The sequence below is a fragment of the Pelophylax lessonae genome (genome assembly GCF_965119305.1).
Source record: "Pelophylax lessonae genome assembly, chromosome: 8".
NCBI lineage: Eukaryota > Metazoa > Chordata > Amphibia > Anura > Ranidae > Pelophylax > Pelophylax lessonae.
In genome coordinates, this window is record NC_138775.1 from 271,611,279 (window position 1) to 271,634,779 (window position 23,501).

The 23,501-nt window shown below is 41.8% G+C and overlaps 1 protein-coding gene across 5 annotated transcripts in view; it reads right to left on the reverse strand.

Annotated features, from left to right (window-relative positions):
- Positions 1-23,501, reverse strand: part of LRRC7 (leucine rich repeat containing 7) — a 597,872-nt gene that overhangs the window by 86,006 nt on the left and 488,365 nt on the right. The window contains exons 22-23 of one of the 5 annotated variants that reach the window (XM_082265608.1): positions 18,040-18,075; positions 17,720-17,854 (exon numbers count right to left, since the gene is read on the reverse strand). The exons of 2 other annotated variants lie outside the window; for them this stretch is intronic. In XM_082265608.1, the coding sequence (XP_082121734.1) occupies positions 17,720-17,854; positions 18,040-18,075 (171 nt within the window). The remainder of the gene's footprint in view (positions 1-17,719; positions 17,855-18,039; positions 18,076-23,501) is intronic. 2 more of the 5 variants (XM_082265609.1, XM_082265610.1) reach the window with 2 other exon arrangements.

Genomic DNA, 23,501 nt, shown 5'->3' on the forward strand with positions numbered 1-23,501 from the left:
GTGGAAGGTGTTGTCATCAACTTTGAACTATCACATTTATTGGACTTTTGACACAATTTTTTTGATTTATTTGTGCTGTTTATTTGGCACTGGAAAAAAAATGTTGTGAGTATTAATTACCCATGTGATCGCGCCTAGGTATTATCAATTGTGAATTAATTGCTGTGTGTATACAATATAGAAAAGAAATTGAGCAGCTAATCTAAACAATAATATGTTGACTTGACCGAACATCTTATTCTATATCTGAGAGTCAAATTAGGCTGCTGGATCAGGTGCAAGATTGGGCTGATTTTTCAGTTTAACTAGTTCAGCATTTTGGACATATCTGGTATGCACAAAATGTCAACAGGTTATAAAATCTCACAAATGACCTTGTTCCTATGTTGTTGAGCAGGCCCCTGGCTGATTTTCTTGAGGATTTTAGTTCAGTTGAAGACAGGCAGAGAGGATTCAGCCCATCCTCTGTAGAGGCGCAAAATTCCGCTGTTTCTTGCATGACTTGCCCCATGGATGGACACTTGGACATTACCTTCAATGTGTGATAACATTTGCTTCTAGAAACAGTTGTGACTGTCCCTGGGTAGCCCTAAACATCTTATTCCATACCTGAGAGTCAAATTGGGCTGCTTGATCAGGTGCAAAATTAGGCTGATTTTTCACGTTAACTAGTTCAGCATTTTAGACGTATCTGGCACGTACAAAATGTCAACAGGTTGTAAAGTCTCACAACTGACCTCGTTCCTATGTTGCTGAGCAGCCTTCTGTCTGTTTTCCTTGAGGATTTTAGTTTGGTTGAAGACAGGCAGAGAGAGTTCTGCCCAGAGGCGTAACTAGAACCTTCAGGGCCCAGGTGCAAGAAACCATGAAGGGCCCCCCGGACCCTGGTCGGGGCCCTTCCCTTAAGGCCTTCAAGCTCTTCCCACTGATCCTGGGGACCATTACTTTCGTAGCAGGTCCCATATTACGGCCCCGCAGCGGGACCCTTTCACAAGTTCTGCAGTGGGCCCTCTTCCTGCCATCTTAAGGCCTCCCCACGGTGGTGGAATACCAGGGCCTGGTCGCAAGTGTGACCGTTGCGATCCTGAAAGTTCACCCACTGGTGTCAGTAGTTTTTATTTTTTGGTATTTTAATTGTAATATTTTTTATCATTTTATTTTATTTTTTTACAATGTCACTGACTATGACTTTGTCCTTTCAGAAAAGGAAGGAGCTGGTAAATGACATATTTACCGACCCCTTCCTGGTTCTCTATTGTGACACATCCCCTGCAGCTGCCGGCAGGAGAGGGGAGGGAGCACAATGGGGGGGGGGGGGGGGACCAGGGGAGCACACAGGAGCCCAGAGACAGCAGAACACAAGTATCTCCTCCATTTTCCTTCTGCAGCTACGGGAGGAAAAAGGAGGACAGTGATTTCTCTACATGCTGCCCCTGCCGCCCCCTCCTATCCAGGTGTACAGGGGAGCTGCACAGGCCCCCTGGAGCATGGGGCCCAGTTGCAATTGCAACCCCTGCAACCCCTGTAGTTACACCCCTGGTTCTGCCCATCCTCTGTACAGTCGCAACCTGCAGCTGTTTCTTGTGCGACTTGTCCCATTGATGGACACTTGAACATTACCTTCCATGTGTGATAATGATTGCTTCTAGAAACAATTGTGACTGCCGCAGGGTAGCCGTTAACATCTTATTGCATACCTGAGAGTCATATTGGGCTGCTGGATCAGGCGCAAGATTGGGCTGATTATCTCTATTAAATTTTTCATTGTTTTATTTATTGTTTGTTAAAAAAAATAGGCTATTGCGGTGTTCAAGCAGTTTGTCCCCTCCACTTCTTTTTTTTGGGTTGTATCTCCATCCATATCCAATACATTCTAATAATGTCTCCAATAGTTAAATTCCAACTTAATTTTCAGTTTAACTAATTCAGTATTTTGGACATATCTGGAATGCCCAAGGTGTGATTAGGTTAAAAAGCTCACAGCTGACCTTGATCATATGTTGCTGAGCAGGCTCCTTGTATTTGTGTAAAAGTGATCTGGATGCCAGTGCCCACTCGGTGGTTCAGCTACCTGGTTTATTCTGAGGTCAAGATGCCAATCTCCTTTGTGCAGTGTGAACCCAGAAGCGCTCAGCTCTGAGCATTTCCAGTTTCACAAATGTCAGAATCCTAGCTAGAAAGCCGGATGCACAGCAGATCAGGCACTTTCTGTGCTTGATCATGTGGAGCAGTGGGCTGAGAAGATATTAGGGGTCTAACAGACCACTGTCCCCATAAAGAGGACCTGTCATCTACCCAAATCTATCACATAGGGTGCAAAAAATGAAAAATATTGCTCCTGTGGAGAAGTGGTTAAAGAGGAATTCCAGGCATGGATATTTTATATATAGTAACATTGGTCCAGCATTGGATCCTGCTGAAACCTAGACATCACTGAAGTAGAAACAGCTACTACAGTGACCTTCACTTGCACCTGGGTCCCGTGCTGGACAGCTGCCCTGCTGAATTCTGAACCTATGAGATCTGGTGCTCAGCATGGGTGCCATTCAGAGAATGCTTTGCATTTTCTGAATGAATGCAAAGCATCCTCTGATTGGATGAGGGGCCAAACTCCTATGATCAGAATGCATCAGGGCAGCTGCTCAGCATGGCACCCAGAAACAAAGGAGGATCACTGGAGTAGCAGGATCTACTTTAGTGATTTGCAGGTGCCAGGGGCATCAGCAAGGAATGGTATATACATTGTTATATTGGTTCAAGCTGGACCATTATAACTATGTATAAAATATTCATACTTGTATTTCTTCTTTAATTTAGATAAATACATGGATCATAACAAAAGGTGTTTAATGTCTTACAGTTTTTTTTCTTTAAAGCAGTCACAGCCTGAGTAAAAAAGCCTGCCACCTGCCAGCTTGGTGCAGAGGAGGACCCTAGCACTCTGTGTAGATGTAGTGTTCAAAAGCCTACCCCAGTTATTAGCTTAAGCTATTCACAAAAGCCTTATTACATTTTCCTGGAGGTGGTGAATTTAAGGGTGAATGATGTGGTCAGCTTTTCCCCCAGGTGCAGCAATCTGTGAGCACTCTGTCATAAACGCCCCCTTATAGTCTGTGTTCAGCCAGCGATCAAAATGAAACTGGTTTGCCAATATGAATCACAGTGCGATATATGATTCATCCTTGAAGGGAATAACCTTTCGAATGAAAAACAAACATTCATTTTCTCATGATCAACAAGCTAATTCTGGACAACTAATCTCCCAAAATGGAAGAAAAGCTGGTTTTTAAAGTTGAAATGTGGAATCTGTAGCAACACATATTTTATACTTACCAACATTATGGTCCTGGATGCTGGGACACTGTTTGCCCCGTCTACAATCTGTCTACTTTCCAGATGGATGTGCCCAAATCACGTCCAGACCTTGCCTCCAAATAAGTGGGTACTCTCCATCATGGCCACTTTATGGGTTGTCCTGCCCAAAAACTGCCTCTGAATATGTGGGGACCTCCCATCATGGCCATTTTACAGGTTGTCCTGCCCAAAAATTATGTGGGGGCCTCGGATTGTGCCTATTTTACAGGTTTTCCTGCCCAGAAACTGCCTCTAAATATGTGGTGACCTCCCATCATGGCCACATTATGTGTTGTCTTGTCCACAAACTGCATCTAAATTTGTGGGTACTTCCCATCAAAGCCACCTAATGGATTGGTCCTGCCCAAACCCTGCCTCTAAATATGTGATGACTTCCCATTGTGGTAACTTTACAGATTGTCCTGCCCAGGAACTGCCTCTGAATATGTGGGGATCTCCTATCATGGCTATTTTATGGGTTGTCTTGGCCAAAAACTGCGTCTAAATATGTAGGGGGCTCTCATCATGACCATTTTATGGGTTGCCCTGCCCAGAAACTGCCTCTAAATATGTGGGTACCTCCCATCACAGCCTCCTTACGGGTTGGTCCTGCCCAGACGCTGCTTTTAAATATGTAGGGGGATCTCCCATTATGACCACTTTACGAATTGCCTTGCTCAGAAACTGCCTCTGAATATGTAGGGACCTCCCATCATGGCCACTTCATGGATTGGTCCTGCCCAGACCCTGCCTCTAAATATGTGATGACCTCCCATTGTGGTCACTTCACAGATTGTCCTGCCCAGAAACTGCCTCTGAATATGTGGGGATCTCCTATCATGGCCATTTTATGGGTTGTCCTGGCCCAAAACTGCCTCTAAATATGTGGAGACGTCCCATTATTGCCATTTTATGGGTTGTCCTGCCTAGAAATTGCCTCTAAATATGTGGGTACCTCCCATCACTGCCACGTTACGGTTTGGTCCTGCCCAGACGCTGCTTTTAAATATGTAGGGGGAACTCCCATTATGACCACTTTACGAATTGCCTTGCTCAGAAACTGCCTCTGAATATGTAGGGACCTCCCATCATGGCCACTTCATGGGTTGTCCTGCCCAGAAACTGCCTCTAAATATGTGGGGACATCCCATCATGACCATTTTATGGGTTGTCCTGCCCAGAAACTGCCTCTAAATACGTGGGTACCTTCCATCACAGCCACATTATGGTTGGTCCTGCCCAGATGCTGCTTTTAAATATATAGGGATCTCCCATTATGACCACTTTATGAATTGTCCTGCCCAGAAACTGCCTCTAAATATATGGGGACCTCGCCTCTGGGCAATTTTATGGGTTGTTGTGTTATGCCCCAGAACTGTCCCTAAATATGTTAGTACCTCCCATTACGACCCCCTTATGAGTTGGCCCTTCTCAGACCCTAACTCTAAATATGTGAGGACCTTCTAATATGGCCACTTTATGGCTTGCCTGAACAGAAACTGCATCTAAATACACTATATTACCAAAAGTATTGGCAGACTTGTCTTTACACGCACATGAACGTTAATGGCATTCCAGTCTTAGTCTGTAGGGTTCAATATTGAGTTGGCCCTCCCTTTGCAGCTATAACAGCTTCAACTCTTCTGGGAAGGCTATCCACAAGGTTTAGGAGTGTGTCTATGGGAATGTTTGACCATTCTTCCAGAAGCGCAGTTGTGAGGTCAGGCACTGATGTGAACGAGAAGGCCTGGCTTGCAGACTATGCTCTATTTCATCCCAAAGGTGTTCTATCAGGTTGAGGTCAGGACTCTGTGCAGGACAGTCAAGTTCCTTCACCCCAAACTTGCTCATCCATGTCTTTACAGACCTTGTTTGCGGACTGGTGCACAGCCATGTTGGAACAGGAGGGGGCCAGCACCAAACTGTTTTGAGTTGCGAACATGAAATTGTCCAAAATGCCTTGGTATGCTGACGTCTTAAGAGTTCCCTTCACTGGAACAAAGGGGCCAAGCCCAACCCCTGAAAACCAACCCCACATCATAATCCCCCCTCCACCAAATGATTTGGACCAGTGCACAAAGCAAGAGGTTGATATACTAAAACTTGAGAGTGTGAAATCTGGTGCAGCTCTGCATAGAAACAATCATCTTCTAACTTCAGCCTGTTCAATTGAGCTTTTACAAGAAAACCTGGAGGCGGATTGGTTTCTATGCAGGGCTGCACCAGATTTTGCACTTTCCAGGATTAGTAAATCAACCCCAGGGTAACAAAGAGATGCATTGGTCTGTTGCTTCTTCTCTAAGGCTGGGTTCACACTGGTGCGAATTGGATGCAGGTTTCCCCATGCGGGTGCTCATGTGCATTTCTTTTTCGATTATATTTTGTCACACGATTTTCCCATCATTGATTAGAAAATCGTTAGTTTTTCAAAAAAATTGAAAAACCCACCAATGGTGCAGAATTAAAATTAAAATTCTTAGAAAAGTTTTTCGGAAGAAAATTATTTCGGAATTTGACGTTATAGAAGCTGATTTGCCACCATGCACAAGTGCACCAGATTTTGCACTCTCCAGTTTTAGTAAATCAACCCCAATGCATATTGGGGCATTAAATAGAAATACACAGAACCAAGGAGGCTGGGGACATCCAGAACACAATATATGTTAGATTATGGAGCATAAATACACAGAACAAAGAAGGCTGGGGACATCCGGAACATGACATATATCGGGATATAGAGCATAAATACACAAAACCAGGGAGGCCAGGACATCTGGAACACAATATACTGGTGTAGGGGATATAATATACAGAACCAGGAAGGCCCAGGATGTCTGGAACGTGATATATAGTGGTACATGGAGTATAAATACAAATGACCAGGGAGGCCAGAGACACCTGAAACACTTTATATATGCTGGTGTATGAGATATAAATACACAGAATCAGGGAAGTCGGGGACATCGGGAACACAATATACTGGTGCATGGAAAATAAACTGTAACAACAGAACAGAACTGTACAGAAAACCATAACATAGAGGCCACATAGGGATAGGCTGAATATATATATATAGTTACATAGTAGGTGAGGTTGAATAAAGACAATAGTCCATCCAGTTCAACCTGTGTAGGCATGTGTGGCTGTAATCATCTCCCATACCCCTGAATGTTCTGATCCTTGAGATGTAAGTCTAAGAGTCTTTTGAAAGCCACCATACTACCCGCAGAAACCACCTCTTGTGGTAGAGAATTCCACAATCTTGTTGCCCTAACAGTAAAGAACCCCCCGCGTTGCCTGAGGTTAAAACGCTTCTCCTCTAATCGCATTGTATGCCCTCGAGTCCTCATGCAATCCCTTCGAATGAACAGCTTTTTTTCTAAGCTGGGATCCCCATTAAGATATTTATAAATTGCTATCATGTCCCCCCTCAGACGTCTCTTCTCCAGGGAGAATAAATCGAGCGATTGTAGACGCTCTTCATAGTCAAGGTCCTCCAATCCCCTAATTAGTTTAGTTGCCCTTCTCTGGACTCTCTCCAGCTCCAACACATCCCTCCTGAGGACTGGCGACCAGAACTGGACGGAATACTCCAGATGCGGTCGGACCAGAGTTTTATAAAGTGGAAGGATTATAGTCTTATCTCTGGAATGCATCCCTTTCTTTATGCATGCTAATATTCTGTTGGCTTTGGAAGCTGCCGCTTGACATTGCATGCTGTTTCCTAATCTATCATCAACCAATACTCCCAGATCCTTCTCCATTTTTGATTCCCCCAAGGGCTCCCCTCCTAACGTGTATTGTGATTTTATGTTTTTAGTCCCCAAGTGCAAAACCTTACACTTCTCCACGTTAAACCTCATTTGCCATGTCGTTGCCCACTCTGTTATTTTGTCCAGGTCATTCTGCAGGATATCTGCTTCATGTTGTGAAGTTATTGCCCTGCCCAATTTTGTGTCATCTGCAAAAACTGATATCGAACTACTGATCCCGACCTCAATGTTGTTTATGAATAAATTGAACAAGGTTGGTCCCAGGACTGAGCCTTGGGGGACCCCGCTTACCACCTCAGACCAGTCTGAGTATGCGCTGTTTATTACTACCCTTTGGACCCGCCTTTTTAGCCAGTTCCGTATCCAAGAGCAAACCCTGCTATCGATACCTGCAGACCTTATTTTATAAATTAAGCGCTTGTGGGGAACTGTATCAAACGCCTTAGCGAAATCCAAGTACACCACATCCACTGGTCTCCCCCTATCTAGCTCACAGCTCACCTCCTCGTAGAATGTAAGGAGATTGGTTTGACAAGAACGCCCATTTGTAAACCCGTGCTGATTACTGCTGATGATGTTGTTGTCCTTAGCAAACTCTACAATATAGTCCCTTATCATCCCCTCCAGAAGTTTACATACTACTGATGTCAAACTGACAGGCCTATAATTTCCCGGGATATGCCTCTGGCCCTTTTTGAATATTGGAATCACGTTAGCTTTCTTCCAATCCCCTGGTACATCTCCTGTCCTAATACTGTCAGCAAAGATCAGGAACAGTGGTCTCGATATAACTTTACTGAGTTCCTTGAGTACTCTCGGATGTATGCCATCCGGTCCTGGCGATTTGTTTGTGTTAAGTTTATCCAGCCTTTCCCTGATTTCCCCCTCTGTTAGCCATGGTGGCAAGTCCTGTTTATTACTACTAACCATACAGTCATGGTCAGTGTACCCCTCCTTTTCCTGTGTAAAGACTGACGAGAAAAAAGCATTTAGCACGGTTGCTTTTTCAGTGTCCTCTGTAACCATCCTCCCATCATTGTTAATTATGTGTGCAATATGCTCTGCCTTAGTTTTTTTGCTGTTGATATATTTAAAGAATTTCTTTGGGTTTTTTTTACTATCCTCCGCTATTTGTCTCTCAAAGTTGATTTTAGCCATCTTGATTTCTTGTTTACTTTTCTTATTTGCCTCCTTGTATTGCTCGAAAGCCGATACTGTGCCCTCTGATTTATACTTCTTGAAGGCCAATTTTTTCCCCCTAATAAGTTTTATGACGCTACAGTTTAGCCAGCCAGGTTTGGCTTTGTCTCTTCTAAATTTATTTCCCATAGGAATGCACTGCAAGATGCCTTTGCCTAATATGTTCCTAAAGCATTCCCATTTTTCCTCTGTGGTCAGGGATCCCAGGGTTTGGTCCCAGTTTACCTTTTCCATCATTGAGTACAATTTTGGAAAGTTTGCCCTTCTGAAGTTTAGGGTTCTTATGTTCCCCACTTGTCTTGTTATGTTGTTATTTACACTAAATGTGATCATCCTGTGATCGCTAGAGCCCAGGTTGTCCTGGACTCCTACCTCCGAGATTATGTCTGGGTCATTAGTGAGCAATAGATCCAGGACTGCGTTTTCTCTGGTGGGGGAATCCACCAACTGTGACATGTAATTATCCAGTAAGGTTTCCGTGAATAGGCGGGCCTTCTGTGAGTGTGCAGTCCCCTCTTCCCAGTCAATGTCGGGGTAATTGAAGTCCCCCAATACGATGACTGATCCCAATTTTGCCACTTTACCCATTAGTGCTAAAAATTCCAGCTCTACCTCCTCCCCTTGGTTAGGTGGCCTATAGCAAACCCCCACAATTACTTTCCCCTTTTCTCCTTCCCTATGGAGTTCAACCCACACAGATTCTAAATCCATGCTCATCCCATCCGTAATGTCACTCCTTTCTGTCACCTTTATATTGTTCTTGACATAGAGACATACCCCTCCCCCTCTTTTTCCTACCCTGTCCTTCCGGTACACCGAATACCCTTGGATATTGGCCAGCCAGTCATGTGAGGGGTCGAACCAAGTCTCTGTTATTCCGAACCAATTACTCTGTTATATATGATTTATAAATCATGAATGCATATCCTGCAGATATCACAGCATTTACATTTATTACTTTTCCTTCTGAAAAGGTGATGTGTTTCCAATTTCTGCTACTTTCAATGTTACTGCAGAATCGAGAGTTCAACCACCATAGGGCAATATTAATACTGCTCTATCACATATCTATCTATCTATCTATCTATCTATCTATCTATCTATCTATCTATCTATCTATCTATCTATCTATCTATCTATCTATCTATCTATCTATCTATCTATCTATCTATCTATCTATCTATCTATCTATCTATCTATCTATCTATCTATCTATCTATCTATCTATCTATCTATCTATCTATCTATCTATCTATCTCTCAATCTATCGATTCAGTGTCTATTCAGTGCCTATTCATCTAGTCATTATCTATTTATCTTTACAGTACATACAGCGTATACATAAAGTATTCAGACCTTCATTTTTTTCAATATTGTAATGCTGCAGCCCGATACTACAGTTGTTTAATGAATTAATTTTCTTCTCATTAATCTATACTCAGTACCCCATAACGACAAAGTAAAAACAGAATTTTGGAAATGTCTGTGAATTTATTAAAAAGAAAAAACTGAAATATCACATGTACATAAGTATTCAGACCCTTTACTGAGTACTGTAAGTACCTTTAGCAGCAATTACAGATTCAAGCATTTTTGGGTATGATGTGACAAGCTTTCCACACCTAGATTGAGGCATTTTCTGCCATTTTTCTTTGCAAATCCTCTTCAGCTCATTCAGTTTGGATGGTGTCTGCCAGTGGACAGCCATTTTTAGGTCTCTCCAGAGATGTTCAATAGGGTTCAAGTCAGGTCTCTGGCTGGGCCACTCTAAAGGGCCATACACACTATAAGATTTTCTGAAGACTTTTCCTTCAGATTTACCTTTTCTATGTAGTGGAAGGGCCTGCCAGATTGCATACAAATTGAAAGTGTTTAGGTTTGACCTCATATTATATGGTTTTGGTAAGTCTAAAGGAAAAAGTCTTCAGAAAATCTTATAGTGTGTATGGCCCATAAGACATTCACTAAGTTGTTGTTGCTAAGGGTTTGAATACTTATGCCAATGTGATATTTCAGTTTTCCTTTTTTCAAACATACAAATATTTCTAAAATTCTGTTTTCACTTTGTCATTATGGGATGCTGAGTATAGATAATTGAGAAAAAAATGACTTTAAACAACTGTAGTATCAATCTGCAACATAACAAAATTGAAAAAGTGAAGGGGGTCTGAATACCTTATTAATGGACTATACATATACGTATGCTGTATACAGAATCTCACAAAAGTGAGTACACCCCTCACATTTTTGTAAATATTTTATTATATCGTTTAATGTGACAACACTGAAGAAATTACACTTTGCTACAATATAAAGTAGTGAGTGTACAGCTTGTATAACAGTGTAAATTTGCTGTCCCCTCAAAATAACTCAACACAGCCATTAATGTCTTGAGTTATGTTATGTGTTGAGTTATTTTGAGGGGACAGCAAATTTACACTGTTATACAAGCTGTACACTCACTACTTTACATTGTACCAAAGTGTCATTTCTTCAGTGTTGTCACATAAAAAATATAATAAAATATTTACAAAAATGTGAGGGGTGTACTCACTTTTGTGAGATACTGTATATATATATATATATATATATATATATATATATATACAAACTCAATTCCAAAAAAGTTGGGACACTGTACAAATTGTGATTAAAAAAGTAATGGACTAATTTACAAATCTCATAAACTTATATTTTATTCACAATATAATATAAATAACATATCAAATGTTGAAAGTGATACATTTTGAAATGCCATGCCAAATATTGGCTCATTTTGGATTTCATGAGAGCTACACATTCCAAGCTACCTGGGACAGGTAGCAATAAGAGGCCGGAAAAATTAAATGTACATATAAGGAACAGGTGGAGGACCAATTTGCAACTTATTAGGTCAATTGGCAACATGATTGGGTAAAAAAAGAGCCTCTCAGAGTGGCAGTGTCTCTCAGAAGTCAGGATGGGCAGAGGATCACCAATTCCCCCCAATGCTGCGGCAAAAAATAGTGGAGCAATATCAGAAAGGAATTTCACAGAGAAAAATTGCAAAGAGTTTGAATTTATCGTCATCTACAGTGCATAATATCATCCAAAGATTCAGAGAATCTGGAACAATCTCTGTGTGTAAAGGTCAAGGCCGGAAAACCATACTGGATGGCGGTGATCTTCGGGCCCTTAGACGGCACTGCATCACATACAGGAATGCTACTGTAATGGAAATCACAACATGGGCTCAGGAATACTTCCAGAAAACATTTTCGGTGAACACAATCCACTGTGCCATTCACCATTGCCGGCTAAAACTCTATAGACCAAAACAGAAGCCAAATCTAAACATGATCCAGAAGCGCAGGCATTTTCTCTGGGCCAAGGCTCATTTAAAATGGTCTGTGGCAAAGTGGAAAACTGTTCTGTGGTCAGACGAATCAAAATTTGAAGTTCTTTTTGGAAAACTTGGATGCCATGTCATCCGGACTAAAGAGGACAAGGACAACCCAAGTTGTTCTCAGTGCTCAGTTCAGAAGCCTGCATCTCTGATGGAATGGGGTTGCATGAGTGCGTGTGGCATGGGCAGCTTACACATCTGGAAAGGCACCATCAATGCTGAAAGGTAAATCCAAGTTCTAGAACAACATATGATCCCATCCAGACGTCGTCTCTTTCAGGGAAGACCTTGCATTTTCCAACATGACAATGCCAGACCACATTCTGCATCAATTACAACATCATGGCTGCGTAGAAGAAGGATCCGGGTACTGAAATGGCCAGCCTGCAGTCCAGATCTATCACCCATAGAAAACATTTGGCGCATCATAAAGAGGAAGATGCAACAAAGAAGACCTAAGGCAGTTGAGCATCTAGAAGCCTGTATTAGACAAGAATGGGACAACATTCCTATTCCTAAACTTGGGCAACTTGTCTCCTCAGTCTCCAGACGTTTGCAGACTGTTATAAAAAGAAGAGGGGAGGCCACACAGTGGTAAACATGGCCTTGTCCCAACTTTTTTGAGATGTGTTGATGCCATAAAAATTAAAATCTATTTATTTTCCCTTAAAATGATACATTTTCTCAGTTTAAACATTTGATATGTCATCTATGTTGTATTCTGAATAAAATATTGAAATTGGAAACTTCCACATCATTGCATTCTGTTTTTATTCACAATTTGTACACTGTCCCAACTTTTTTGGAATCGGGTTTGTATATATATATATATATATATATATATATATATACATATAGTTGTGCTCAAATGTTTTCATAACCTGGCAGAAATCGTGGCATTGCTATTGAAGATATGACTGATCATGTCAAAAAACTTTTTTTTTTTTTTTTTTTTTTTTTAATTTATTCACTTTCCTACTAGTCACTTTCACCTCCTTTCTGCCCAAGCCAATTTTCTGCTTTCATCGCTGTTGCACTTTAAGAGATATTTGCACAGTCATACAACACTGTACCCAAATACAATTTTTATTTTAATCAGATAGAGCTTTGGTTTAGTGGTATTTAATCACCACTGGATTTTTTCGTTTTATAACAAATGAAAAAAATACAACCCCATATTTTTAGTTTCTGTTATAAAATGTTCTAAATAAGTAATTTTTCTCCTTCACTGATGTGCGCTGATAAGACTGCACTGGTAGGCACTGATAGGCTGCACTAATGGGCACTGATGGGCTACACTGATGGTCAATGATGGGCACTGATGAGGTGGTAACAATGGGCACTGATGAGATGGCACTGATGGGCACTGATGAGGCTGTACTGATATGTGGCACTGATAGGAACTGATAGACAGCACTGATGAGTGGCACTGATGGGCACTAATAGGCGGCACTGACAGGCATCACTTGTGGGCACTGACATGTATCACTGATGGGCTCTGACAGGCAGCACTGATGGGCACTAATTGCCAGCACTGATGGGTACAGATTGGCAGCACTGATGGGTACAGATTGGCAGCATTTGTGGGCACTGTTATCAGTGTAGATGTCCCCTGTGTGTGGATTTGCCATTTATCAGCTCTCCTCTCCTCATGCGCTGTCAGTGTGAGGAGAAGACTGCCGGTAACCGACAAATCCTGTTAACACTGTGATCAGCTGTGATTGGACACAGCTGGTCACATGTTAAAGAGCCGCTGTGATTGGCTCTTTACCATGATCTGCGATCAGCTGTGTCCGTCCAGCACCAAGGCCCACCCTAGGGGCTAAGAACTGGAAAATACGGGAATCTGTTGATATCAAGCCAAGGTCAGGTAGACCAAGAAAGATTGCAGCCATAACTGCCAGAAGAATTGTTCGGGATACAAAGAAAAACCCACAAATAACCCAGGGAGAAATAGAGGCTGCTCTGGAAAAATACAGTGTGGTTATTTCAAGGAGCAGAATACGACAAGGACAATAATTGAACAAAAATGAGCTGAATGGTTGAGTTGCCAGAAAGAAGTCTTTACTGCACCAATGCCACAAAAAGGCCGGTTGCAATATGCCCGATAACACCTTGACACGCCTCACAGCTTCTGGCACACTGTAATCCGGAGTGACAAGACCAAAATAGAGCTTTATGGACACAACCATAAGCACTGTGTTTGGAGAGGGGTCAGCAAGGCCCAAAGTGACAAGAATACCGTCCCCACTGTGAAGCATGGTGGTGGCTCACTGAGGTTTTGGGGGGTGGGGGCACAAAACGCATGGGAATCTTGCGAAAATTGAGGGCAAAATGAATGCAGCATGTTATCAGAAAATTCTGGCAGACAATTTGCATTTTTCTGCACGAAAACTGTTCATGGAACACTCTTGGACTTTCCAGCACGACAATGACCCCAAGCACAAGGCCAAGTTAACCCTTGAGTTGTTACAGGAGAAAAAGGTGAAGGTTGTGGAGTGGCCATCACGGTCTACTGACCTTAATATCATCGACACACTCTGGGGAGATCTCAAATGTGTGGCTCATGCAAGAAGGCCAAAGACTTTGTATGACTTGGAGGCATTTTGTGAAAACAAATGGGAGGCTATATCAGCTGCAAAAATTTGGAGGCCTCATAAACAGTTATTGCAAGAGGCTGCACACTGTCATTGGTCCTAAAGGGGGCAATACACAGTATTAAGAACTAAGGGGATGCAGACTTTTGAACAGGGGGCATTTCATTTGTTTTATTGTTGCTACGTTTTGTTTTATGATTGTTCCATTCTGTTATGACCTACAGTTACCGAATATGAATCCCATAGGAAATAAAAGAAATAAGTTTTGCCTGCTTACTCGTGTAAAAAATGGTATATACTGTATATTACCAATTCTCCAAGGGGATGCAAACTTTTGAGCACAACTGTATATAGGTATAGTATATATAAATATTCTTTCTATATCTATCTATCTATCTATCTATCTATCTATCTATCTATCTATCTATCTATCTATCTATCTATCTATCTATCTATCTATCTATCTATCTATCTATCTATCTATCTATCTATCTATCTATCTATCTATCTATCTATCTATCTATCTTCAGTATTTATTCACTAAATATCTGTTATCTGCAGATACAAACACAGTGTACATCATGTAGGTCATCTTTCTGTATTTAATAATGGCTGTCACTGGCCTGAAACTAATGAAGAAATATGTCTTGGGTCCAGCTAATGGAAGTCCTGGTTTGTCCTGATGGCCTGCAGGAATAGCTTCCACGTGGCTGGAGACTAATTTTCAGAAAGCCTTGTGGAGTGAAAGGACACAGAACACTAAAAATTGTCTTTGATTAAGACATGGCTACAGGCAAAGATGGGATTCTACATAATTATGCTGCTCTGAAGGGAAGTTAAAAAAACAATACAAAAACACACAATACATTTATTGAAGGGTCAGTCCACCCAAAACACAACATCTTAGTCTTTGGTGAATCAAAGGGAGTAACTGGCTTCTTGTACCTCTCGGGGGAACCAGAGATAAGAGTCAAGTTAGGAGAATGGAGTCTTGAGATTAAAGTGGTTGTAAATTCTTACATAAACCCAGTGAAGTGGCAAGCCTCAGGTGATACACAGATTAATGGTTTGGTGGTGAATTGGCGCAAGAAGAGGTCTCAAAAAAAAAAAGGGACGCGTTATCGGAGCATGCGCTCCTTCCTCAGGCCGTGACGATAACGCGTCGCCGTAGCATCCCGCATCACCGCCAGGAGTGACTCCAGGATACCAGGACCCACGAGTGCCAGCGTTCCACCAGTTGACGAGGAGCCCACGGACACCACCGAGGCCATCCCTGTACACACGGAGGAACCCCCTGCCGCTCTCACCGGGATCCACTGCCTCCACCACCAGGACCTGCTCCAGTGATGCTCCTGATGATCAACATTACTTGACAAACTGCATCTTATTCACCGACTAAATGTGAGTGTAATACTGCTGCACATACTTCAATAAATGTCTTGCTGCACTTAGAAGGCGCTGCGCTGTCTTCCCTCTTGATACACAGATTAAACATATCCTCCTACATAAGTTGTATCTGTTTGTCTGCAGCCCTCTCCTCTTTTGTATCTGTTTGTCTGCAGCCCTCTCCTCTTTAGAGCCATTCAAAGTCCAGAATTTACACAGTATTTCTGAGCTTCAGAAGGCAGGGGGTGTCATGGGTCTGCTACCTAAGAGTTAACTTAGTGCAGAGTCTGCAGACTAATTGCAGTGATTGGCAACAGGCTGCTCTATTTAAACTCCTAAGCAGCATTATGTCTTTGCTGTCTGATCTGCAGCTTCCTGTCACCCCTGCTCCTGTTTACCTGCTTCTGTGATTGATCTCCTGTACGACCCGGCTTGACTTTGGACTTCCCTTGCTTTCTGGCTGCACCTGACCTCGGCTCCCCTCTGACCTTGAACCTGCATGCTCCTTTGGATTCCACGCCGCCCGCCTGTTGTTGACCCGGCCTGTAAACTGATCAGTTTGCCTGTGAGCCCCTAGAGTGAGTGTGGACTTGGGCGTTCCGTCCTTCTGGCTGCTGTTGGGATCCTCCTACCTGCTGGTTGTCTCTGTTTAAAGCATCTGGGACCTTGGAGCTGCCCGTCCAACAGCTGACCCGCCAGGCCCTCATACCATTCTGCTCTCCTGTGCCACCTGTCTGCTCAACTACATGCATGAGCATCATGGGAATGTAGTTCCAAAACATCTGAGGTGCCAAGGTTCACCATCACTGGCATAGACTGTCAGAAGTGACTCATGCAGATAGCCGAGGAATAACGGAGCAGAAAGGAACCACATATAGATGAATATGCTTTGTTCATTTTTCATTTCAGAGGTTTATAACCATTTTAGGAGCCTCATATAATGGTCATGGCAGAAGGGTAGAGCTGGGACCTCAGGTGAAGATACCTCTTCACTGGAGCAGTGTTAATTTCGTCGACTAAAACCGACTAAAACGTTTTCGTCGACTAACACAATTCAGATGACTAAAATACGACTAAAACTAAAATGGCATTTTAGTCTTAAGACTAAAATACGACTAAAACTAAAATGGCATTTTAGTCAAAAGACTATAACTAAAACTAAATCGAAATTTGCTGCCAAAAATTAACACTGGTGCATGCTCAAAGCATAAATAATAACATATTAGATTTTTCACTCCAGGACCAGCAGTAGTATATAATGAGTTTGGAAATTGTAGAGAAATGCTTAAATAATGCATTACAAATTACAATTGAACTACACCCATTTGATTATAGATGACTAAAATGAGTTTTAGTCGACTAAAATGTAGGGCGTTTTATTCGACTAAAATATACTGCAGTTTTAGTCGACTAAATACGACTAAAACTAAAACACTTGCAGAAGACTAAAATAGGACTAAAACTAAAATGCCATTTTAGTCCTAAGACTAAGACTAAAACTAAATTGAAATTTGCTGCCAAAATTAACACTGCACTGGAGTCCCTGAGCTGTATAAGAAGCCTATGGCTGAATTAACTGGCCAGTATCCACTTGACCTTGAAATATCAGTTTTGGCCATGTCAATCCTTAAAGAGTAAACTCCCCCAAAATGGATATTTCAGTATTATGTGGTTACTAGCAGGTTGAATCCCATGCTGGCATATATTTTTGCACTCCATTGCTATACATCCTCAACAGAGTTTGCAGTTTTCCTACCATAGCCAATCAAGGATGAACATTGGCGTTAGCCCACCCCAGATGGAGACTCCATAATGCAGAATAAATGAATAACTGGCTATGTTACAGCCTTGTGGCCATGGCAGAGCTACAACCTGGGGGGGGGGGGGGGGATAATTCAGTCTTTGAGAGATTTAAGAAGCAGTCACCAGCATCCACCTGAAAATGGACTGATCCTTTAAGAAAGGGGAATACATAAAACAACAGGAGTTATCTGAGTGTCCTGCGGCTGGGCCCGCATACTTACATTGTAGAGAGGTATGTCTTGGTAGTGAGCTGACGGATGCATAGTATAACTCATGCTTTTGCCACCATGCATGCCCGCGAGCGATCCTGAGTGCAGCATGCCAAGGTTAATAGTGTTGTGCTTATAAGCGGCATTCTGAATGGAGGAGACAATGCGATGACAAGGCATGAACATACATGCTGAACTGACGGGGAAAAAATGAACAAACATAACAAAAGAAAGCCCACAGGGATACACTGTGAAGCACATTCTGGGCCATTTACTTGCAGACAAAGCATATTGTACACAAATACATAATACAGAAAGACCAATACACTTACAGAACTGACATAGAGAGATCCATTCTGTTTAACTGCCTGCAAAAACCATGAGGCTGGGTTTAGTGTATTCTGGTATTACTGAAATGGTACAGACAGGAAAAGTTGGAGCCAATGGTGGAACAGTTCAGGATAGAGATGATACTTTGTTACAAAATTTCCATACTTTTATTATTATATTAAAATATTATTTTATACTTTTATTGTGTTCAATTATTTTATACAGTGTCTTGCGAAAGTATTCGGCCCCCTTGAACTTTGCAAACTTTTGCCACATTTCAGGCTTCAAACATAAAGATATAAAACTGTAATTTTTTGTGAAGAATCAACAACAAGTAGGACACAGTCATGAAGTGGAACAAAATTTATTGGATATTTCAAACTTTGTTAACAAATAAAAAACTGAAAAATCGGGCGTGCTAAATTATTCAGCCCCTTTACTTTCAGTGCAGCAAACTCTCTCCAGAAGTTCAGTGAGGATCTCTGAATGATCCAATGTTGACCTAAATGACTAATGATGATAAATAGAATCCACCTGTGTGTAATCAAGTCTCCGTATAAATGCACCTGCACTGTGATAGTCTCAGAGGTCTGTTTAAAGCGCAGAGAGCATCATGAAGAACAAGGAACACACCAGGCATGTCCGAGATACTGTTGTGGAGAAGTTTAAAGCCGGATTTGGATACAAAAAGATTTCCCAAGCTTTAAACATCCCAAGGAGCACTGTGTAAACGATAATATTAAAATGGAAGGAGTATCAGACCACTGCAAATCTACGAAGACCTGGCCGTCCCTCTAAACTTTCAGCTCATACAAGGAGAAGACTGATCAGAGATGCAGCCAAGAGGCCCATGATCACTCTGGATGAACTGCAGAGATCTACAGCTGAGGTGGGAGACTCTGTCCATAGGACAACAATCAGTGGCATACTGCACAAATCTGGCCTTTATGGAAGAGTGGCAAGAAGAAAGCCATTTCTTAAAGATATCTATAAAAAGTGTCGTTTAAAGTTTGATACAAGCCACCTGGGAGACACCAAACATGTGGAAGAAGGTGCTCTGGTCAGATGAAACCAAAATCGAACTTTTTGGCAACAATGCAAAACGTTATGTATGACGTAAAAGCAACACAGCTCATCACCCTGAACACACCATCCCCACTGTCAAACATGGTGGTGGCAGCATCATGGTTTGGGCCTGCTTTTCTTCAGCAGGGACAGGGAAGATGGTTAAAATTGATGGGAAGATGGATGGAGCCAAATACAGGACCATTCTGGAAGAAAACCTGATGGAGTCTGCAAAAGACCTGAGACTGGGACGGAGATTTGTCTTCCAACAAGACAATGATCCAAAACAAAAGGAAAATCTACAATGGAATGGTTCACAAATAAACATATCCAGGTGTTGGAATGGCCAAGTCAAAGTCCAGACCTGAATCCAATCGAGAATCTGTGGAAAGAACTGAAAACTGCTCTTCACAAACTCTCTCCATCCAACCTCACTGAGCTCGAGCTGTTTTGCAAGGAGGAATGGGCAAAAATCTCAGTCTCTCGATGTGCAAAACTGATAGAGACATACCCCAAGCGACTTACAGCTGTAATCGCAGCAAAAGGTGGCGCTTCAAAGTATTAACTTAAGGGGGCTGAATAATTTTGCACGCCCAATTTTTCAGTTTTTTATTTGTTAAAAAAGTTTGAAATATCCAATAAATTTCGTTTCACTTCATGCTTGTGTCCCACTTGTTGTTGATTCTTCACAAAAAATTACAGTTTTATATCTTTATGTTTGAAGCCTGAAATGTGGCAAAAGGTCGCAAAGTTCAAGGGGGCCGAATACTTTCGAAAGGCACTGTAGGGGCAGTGGCTTAGCATAATTAACAACTAAGTTGAGTGTCTGTGAATGGTGAACTCAAAAGGCAGGCTTGATGTTGGGCAAACCAGTGCCTGACAATCCGCGCTAACTCCTGGCATGACATCACAGGCACCGGGCCAATCAAACTGCACATTCACCTGCTCTGTAGTTCCATGAGTTAAAGCAGGGGTGTCCAACCTTTTGACCTTCCTGGGCCAAATTGGAAGAAGAGGAATTGCGTTGGGCCACAAACAAAATACACTAACAATAAGGATAGCTGATGAGCAGAAAAAGTCAGGCTGATCACACATTAACAATCACTGTTCTAGCCAACCCTACTTGCAGTAAATGTTGCTGAGACCACAGCGACATAATTCATTTAATATGGCATTGCCCCAAACTGCACAAACACTATATTACCAAAAGTATTGGGACGCCTGCCATTACATGCACATGAACTTTAATGACATCCCATTCTTAGTCCGTAGGTTTCAATATTGGGTTAGCCCACCCTTTGCAGCTATAACAGCTTTAACTCTTCTGGGAAGGCTGTCCACAAGGTTTAGGAGTGTGTCTATGGGAATGTTTGACCATTCTTCCAGAAGTGCATTAGTGAGGTCAGGCAATGTTGGATGAGAAGGTCTGGCTCGCAGTCTGCGATCTAATTTATCCCAAAGGTGTTCTATCGGGTTGAGGTCAGGACTCTGTGCAGGCCAGTCAAGTTCCTCCATCCCAAACTTGCTCATCCATATCTTTATGGACCTTGCTTTGTGCACTGGTCCAAATTATTTGGTGGAGGGGGGATTATGGTGTGGGGTTCTTTTCATGGGGTTGGGCTTGGCCCCTTAGTTCCAGTGAAGGGAACTCCTAAGGCATCAGCGTACCAAGACATTTTGGACAATTTCATTCTCCCAACTTTGTGGGAACAGTTTGGGGATATCCCCTTCCTGTTCCAACATGACTGCGCACCAGTGCACCAACAAGGTCAATAATGACATGTATGAGCAAGTTTGGGGTGGAGGAACCTAAATGGCCTGCACAGAGTCCTAAACTCAACCTGAGAGAACACCTTTGGGATGAATTACAGTAGAGACTGCGAGCCAGGCCTTTTCGTCCAACATCAGTGCCTGACCTCACAAATGCGCTTCTGGAAGAATGGTCAAACCTTCCCATAGACACACTTCTAAACCTTGTGGATAGCCTTCCCAAAAGAGTTGAAGCTGGTATAGCTGCAAAGGGTGGGCCAACTCAATATGAACCCTACGAACTAAAGCCTCATACACATGATCAGATAATCGGACGACTGCAAAACAAAAACAATGGCAGCCAGGCTTTTTCTGGGTTATTTTCATGTTTCTGACCATGCGTGGTCTTTGTCTATCGATTTTTAGTGGACACATACTGTACTGATTAAACGATTGTCATTCACTAGGCTATCGTACGACAAATATTTTCGTGTTCGTCCCTTTGGATTTTGTTGGACGAAATGTCGTGATCGGCTGTCGAAAGCTGTGTACTAACGATCAGATTATCCTGGGGTCAATTCGAAAGCAATTTTTTTCGTACGATTATCTAATCATGTGTACGCGGCATTGGACTGGGATCCATTAAAATTCATGTGTATGTAAAGGCAGGCGTCACAATACTTTTGGTAATTTAGTGTATGCTGGTAATGAACACAGTAAATGCCGTTTTTCAGATCTCTATTCCACTCAACCCTAAACCCTGCCTATTGGGTATACTGGATGACCTCCTACTATCAGGACTCACCAGAGAAGCAGTGGATAGAGCCCTTTTTTAAGCTTGGAGAGTCATTTTATGGCATTGGAAATTACCTGATCCCCCTTACCATAAAGAATTGTTACAGTGTATGGAAGAAACTCTCCAGTTGGAGAAGAACATATACAACACAGGGAATGCCCTCCTAAATATGATAAACTCTGGGGTCCATGGTTGGACACCCCGGGCTAGAGCCCGCTTGACCTAGTCTTGGATGGGCTCCTGATGGGTTATTGTATACTCATTGGCTATTGAATTTAGCCGAGTGGCTGGAAAACAAAGGAAGTTACCTACGTTGTATAATGCCTTTCATTTATTGTGTCACTGGTATGATTTCTGATAAACTCCTGGTCTCTGTTATGATATGCCCAGTCTGATTTTGACTCTGTACATGGAACTGTTGGCCTGGATGCCGATCTGTTCTGGAATTGCTGTATACATTTTTTTCCTTTTCAATAAAACTCTTCTTGTTTTAAAGAAAACAATCTCTGATCTAATGTACCTGGGTAATAAAACTTAATTATTTTGTAATGTTTTTTTATTTTAAAAGTAAAAGATGGCAACATACATACAGCATCCGGAAAGTATTCACAGCGCTTCACGTTTTCCACATTTTGTTATGTTACAGCCTTATTCCAAAATGGATTAAATTCATTTTTTTTCCTCAAAATTCTACAAACAATACCCCATAATGATAATGAGAAAGAGGTTTGTTTGAATCCTTTAAAAATGTATTAAAAATAAAAAATTGAAAAAATCACATGCACAGAAGTATTCACAGCGTTTGCTCAACACTTTGTTGAAGCACCTTTAGCACCAATTACAGCCTCAAGTCTTTTGTAGTATGATGCTACAAGCTTGGCACACCTATTTATGGCCAGTTTGTCCCATTTAACTTTGCAGGACCTCTCAATAATCATATGTAAAAGTCCCAAAATTCAGTGAAGATGATAGTCCCACAACCCCTGTGATAGGTAGGGGATCCTGATGTAAACCCAGTGACACCTCTCACACTCAAATCCTGCTTACCAGATCTCGTTTGACCCCCCCTGTTAGAGTGGTCAACAAACACCTTTGTGTATACCGGCTCACCAGCCGCAGTGGTGAGAGAAGGTCAACGTCAGATACATTTCTGGACAAATCTGAAAATGGCTGTGTTCCGACGCTCCCCATCCAACCTGGTGGAGCTTGAGAGGTCCTGCAAAGAAAAATGGGAAAAACTGCCCAAAAATAGGTGTGCCAAGCTTGTAGCATCATACTCAAAAAGACTTGAGGCTGTAATTGGTGCCAAAGGTGCTTCAACAAAGTATTGAGCAAAGACTGTGATACTTATGTACATGGGATTGTTTCCATTTTTTATTTTTAACAAATTTGCAAAGATTTCAAACAAACTCCTTTCACATTGTCATTATGGGGTATTGTTTGTAATATTTTGAGAAAAAAAATGAATTTAATCAATTTTGGAATAAGGCTGTAACATAACAAAATGTGCAAAATTGAAGCACTATGAATACTTTCCGGATGCACTATAAAACTAGTGCAATATCTGACACTGTTTTTAACCTCCCTGGCGGTATGATTATGTCAGGAATTATATACCAAAAGCGGTACAATTTTTTTCATGGAAATTTGGCGTTATGTATTAAAGGCCTACAATTCTTAGTAATTACTGACTTAAACCTGACCAAAACAAGAGTCTAGTAGACATCCTAGATGTGATAAATTTGAAACACAAACGCATGAATTATAATCGAATCAATAATATAATTTTATTATTTAATATATAATATATAATATATATATTATATAATAAAATTATATTATTGATTAGATTAT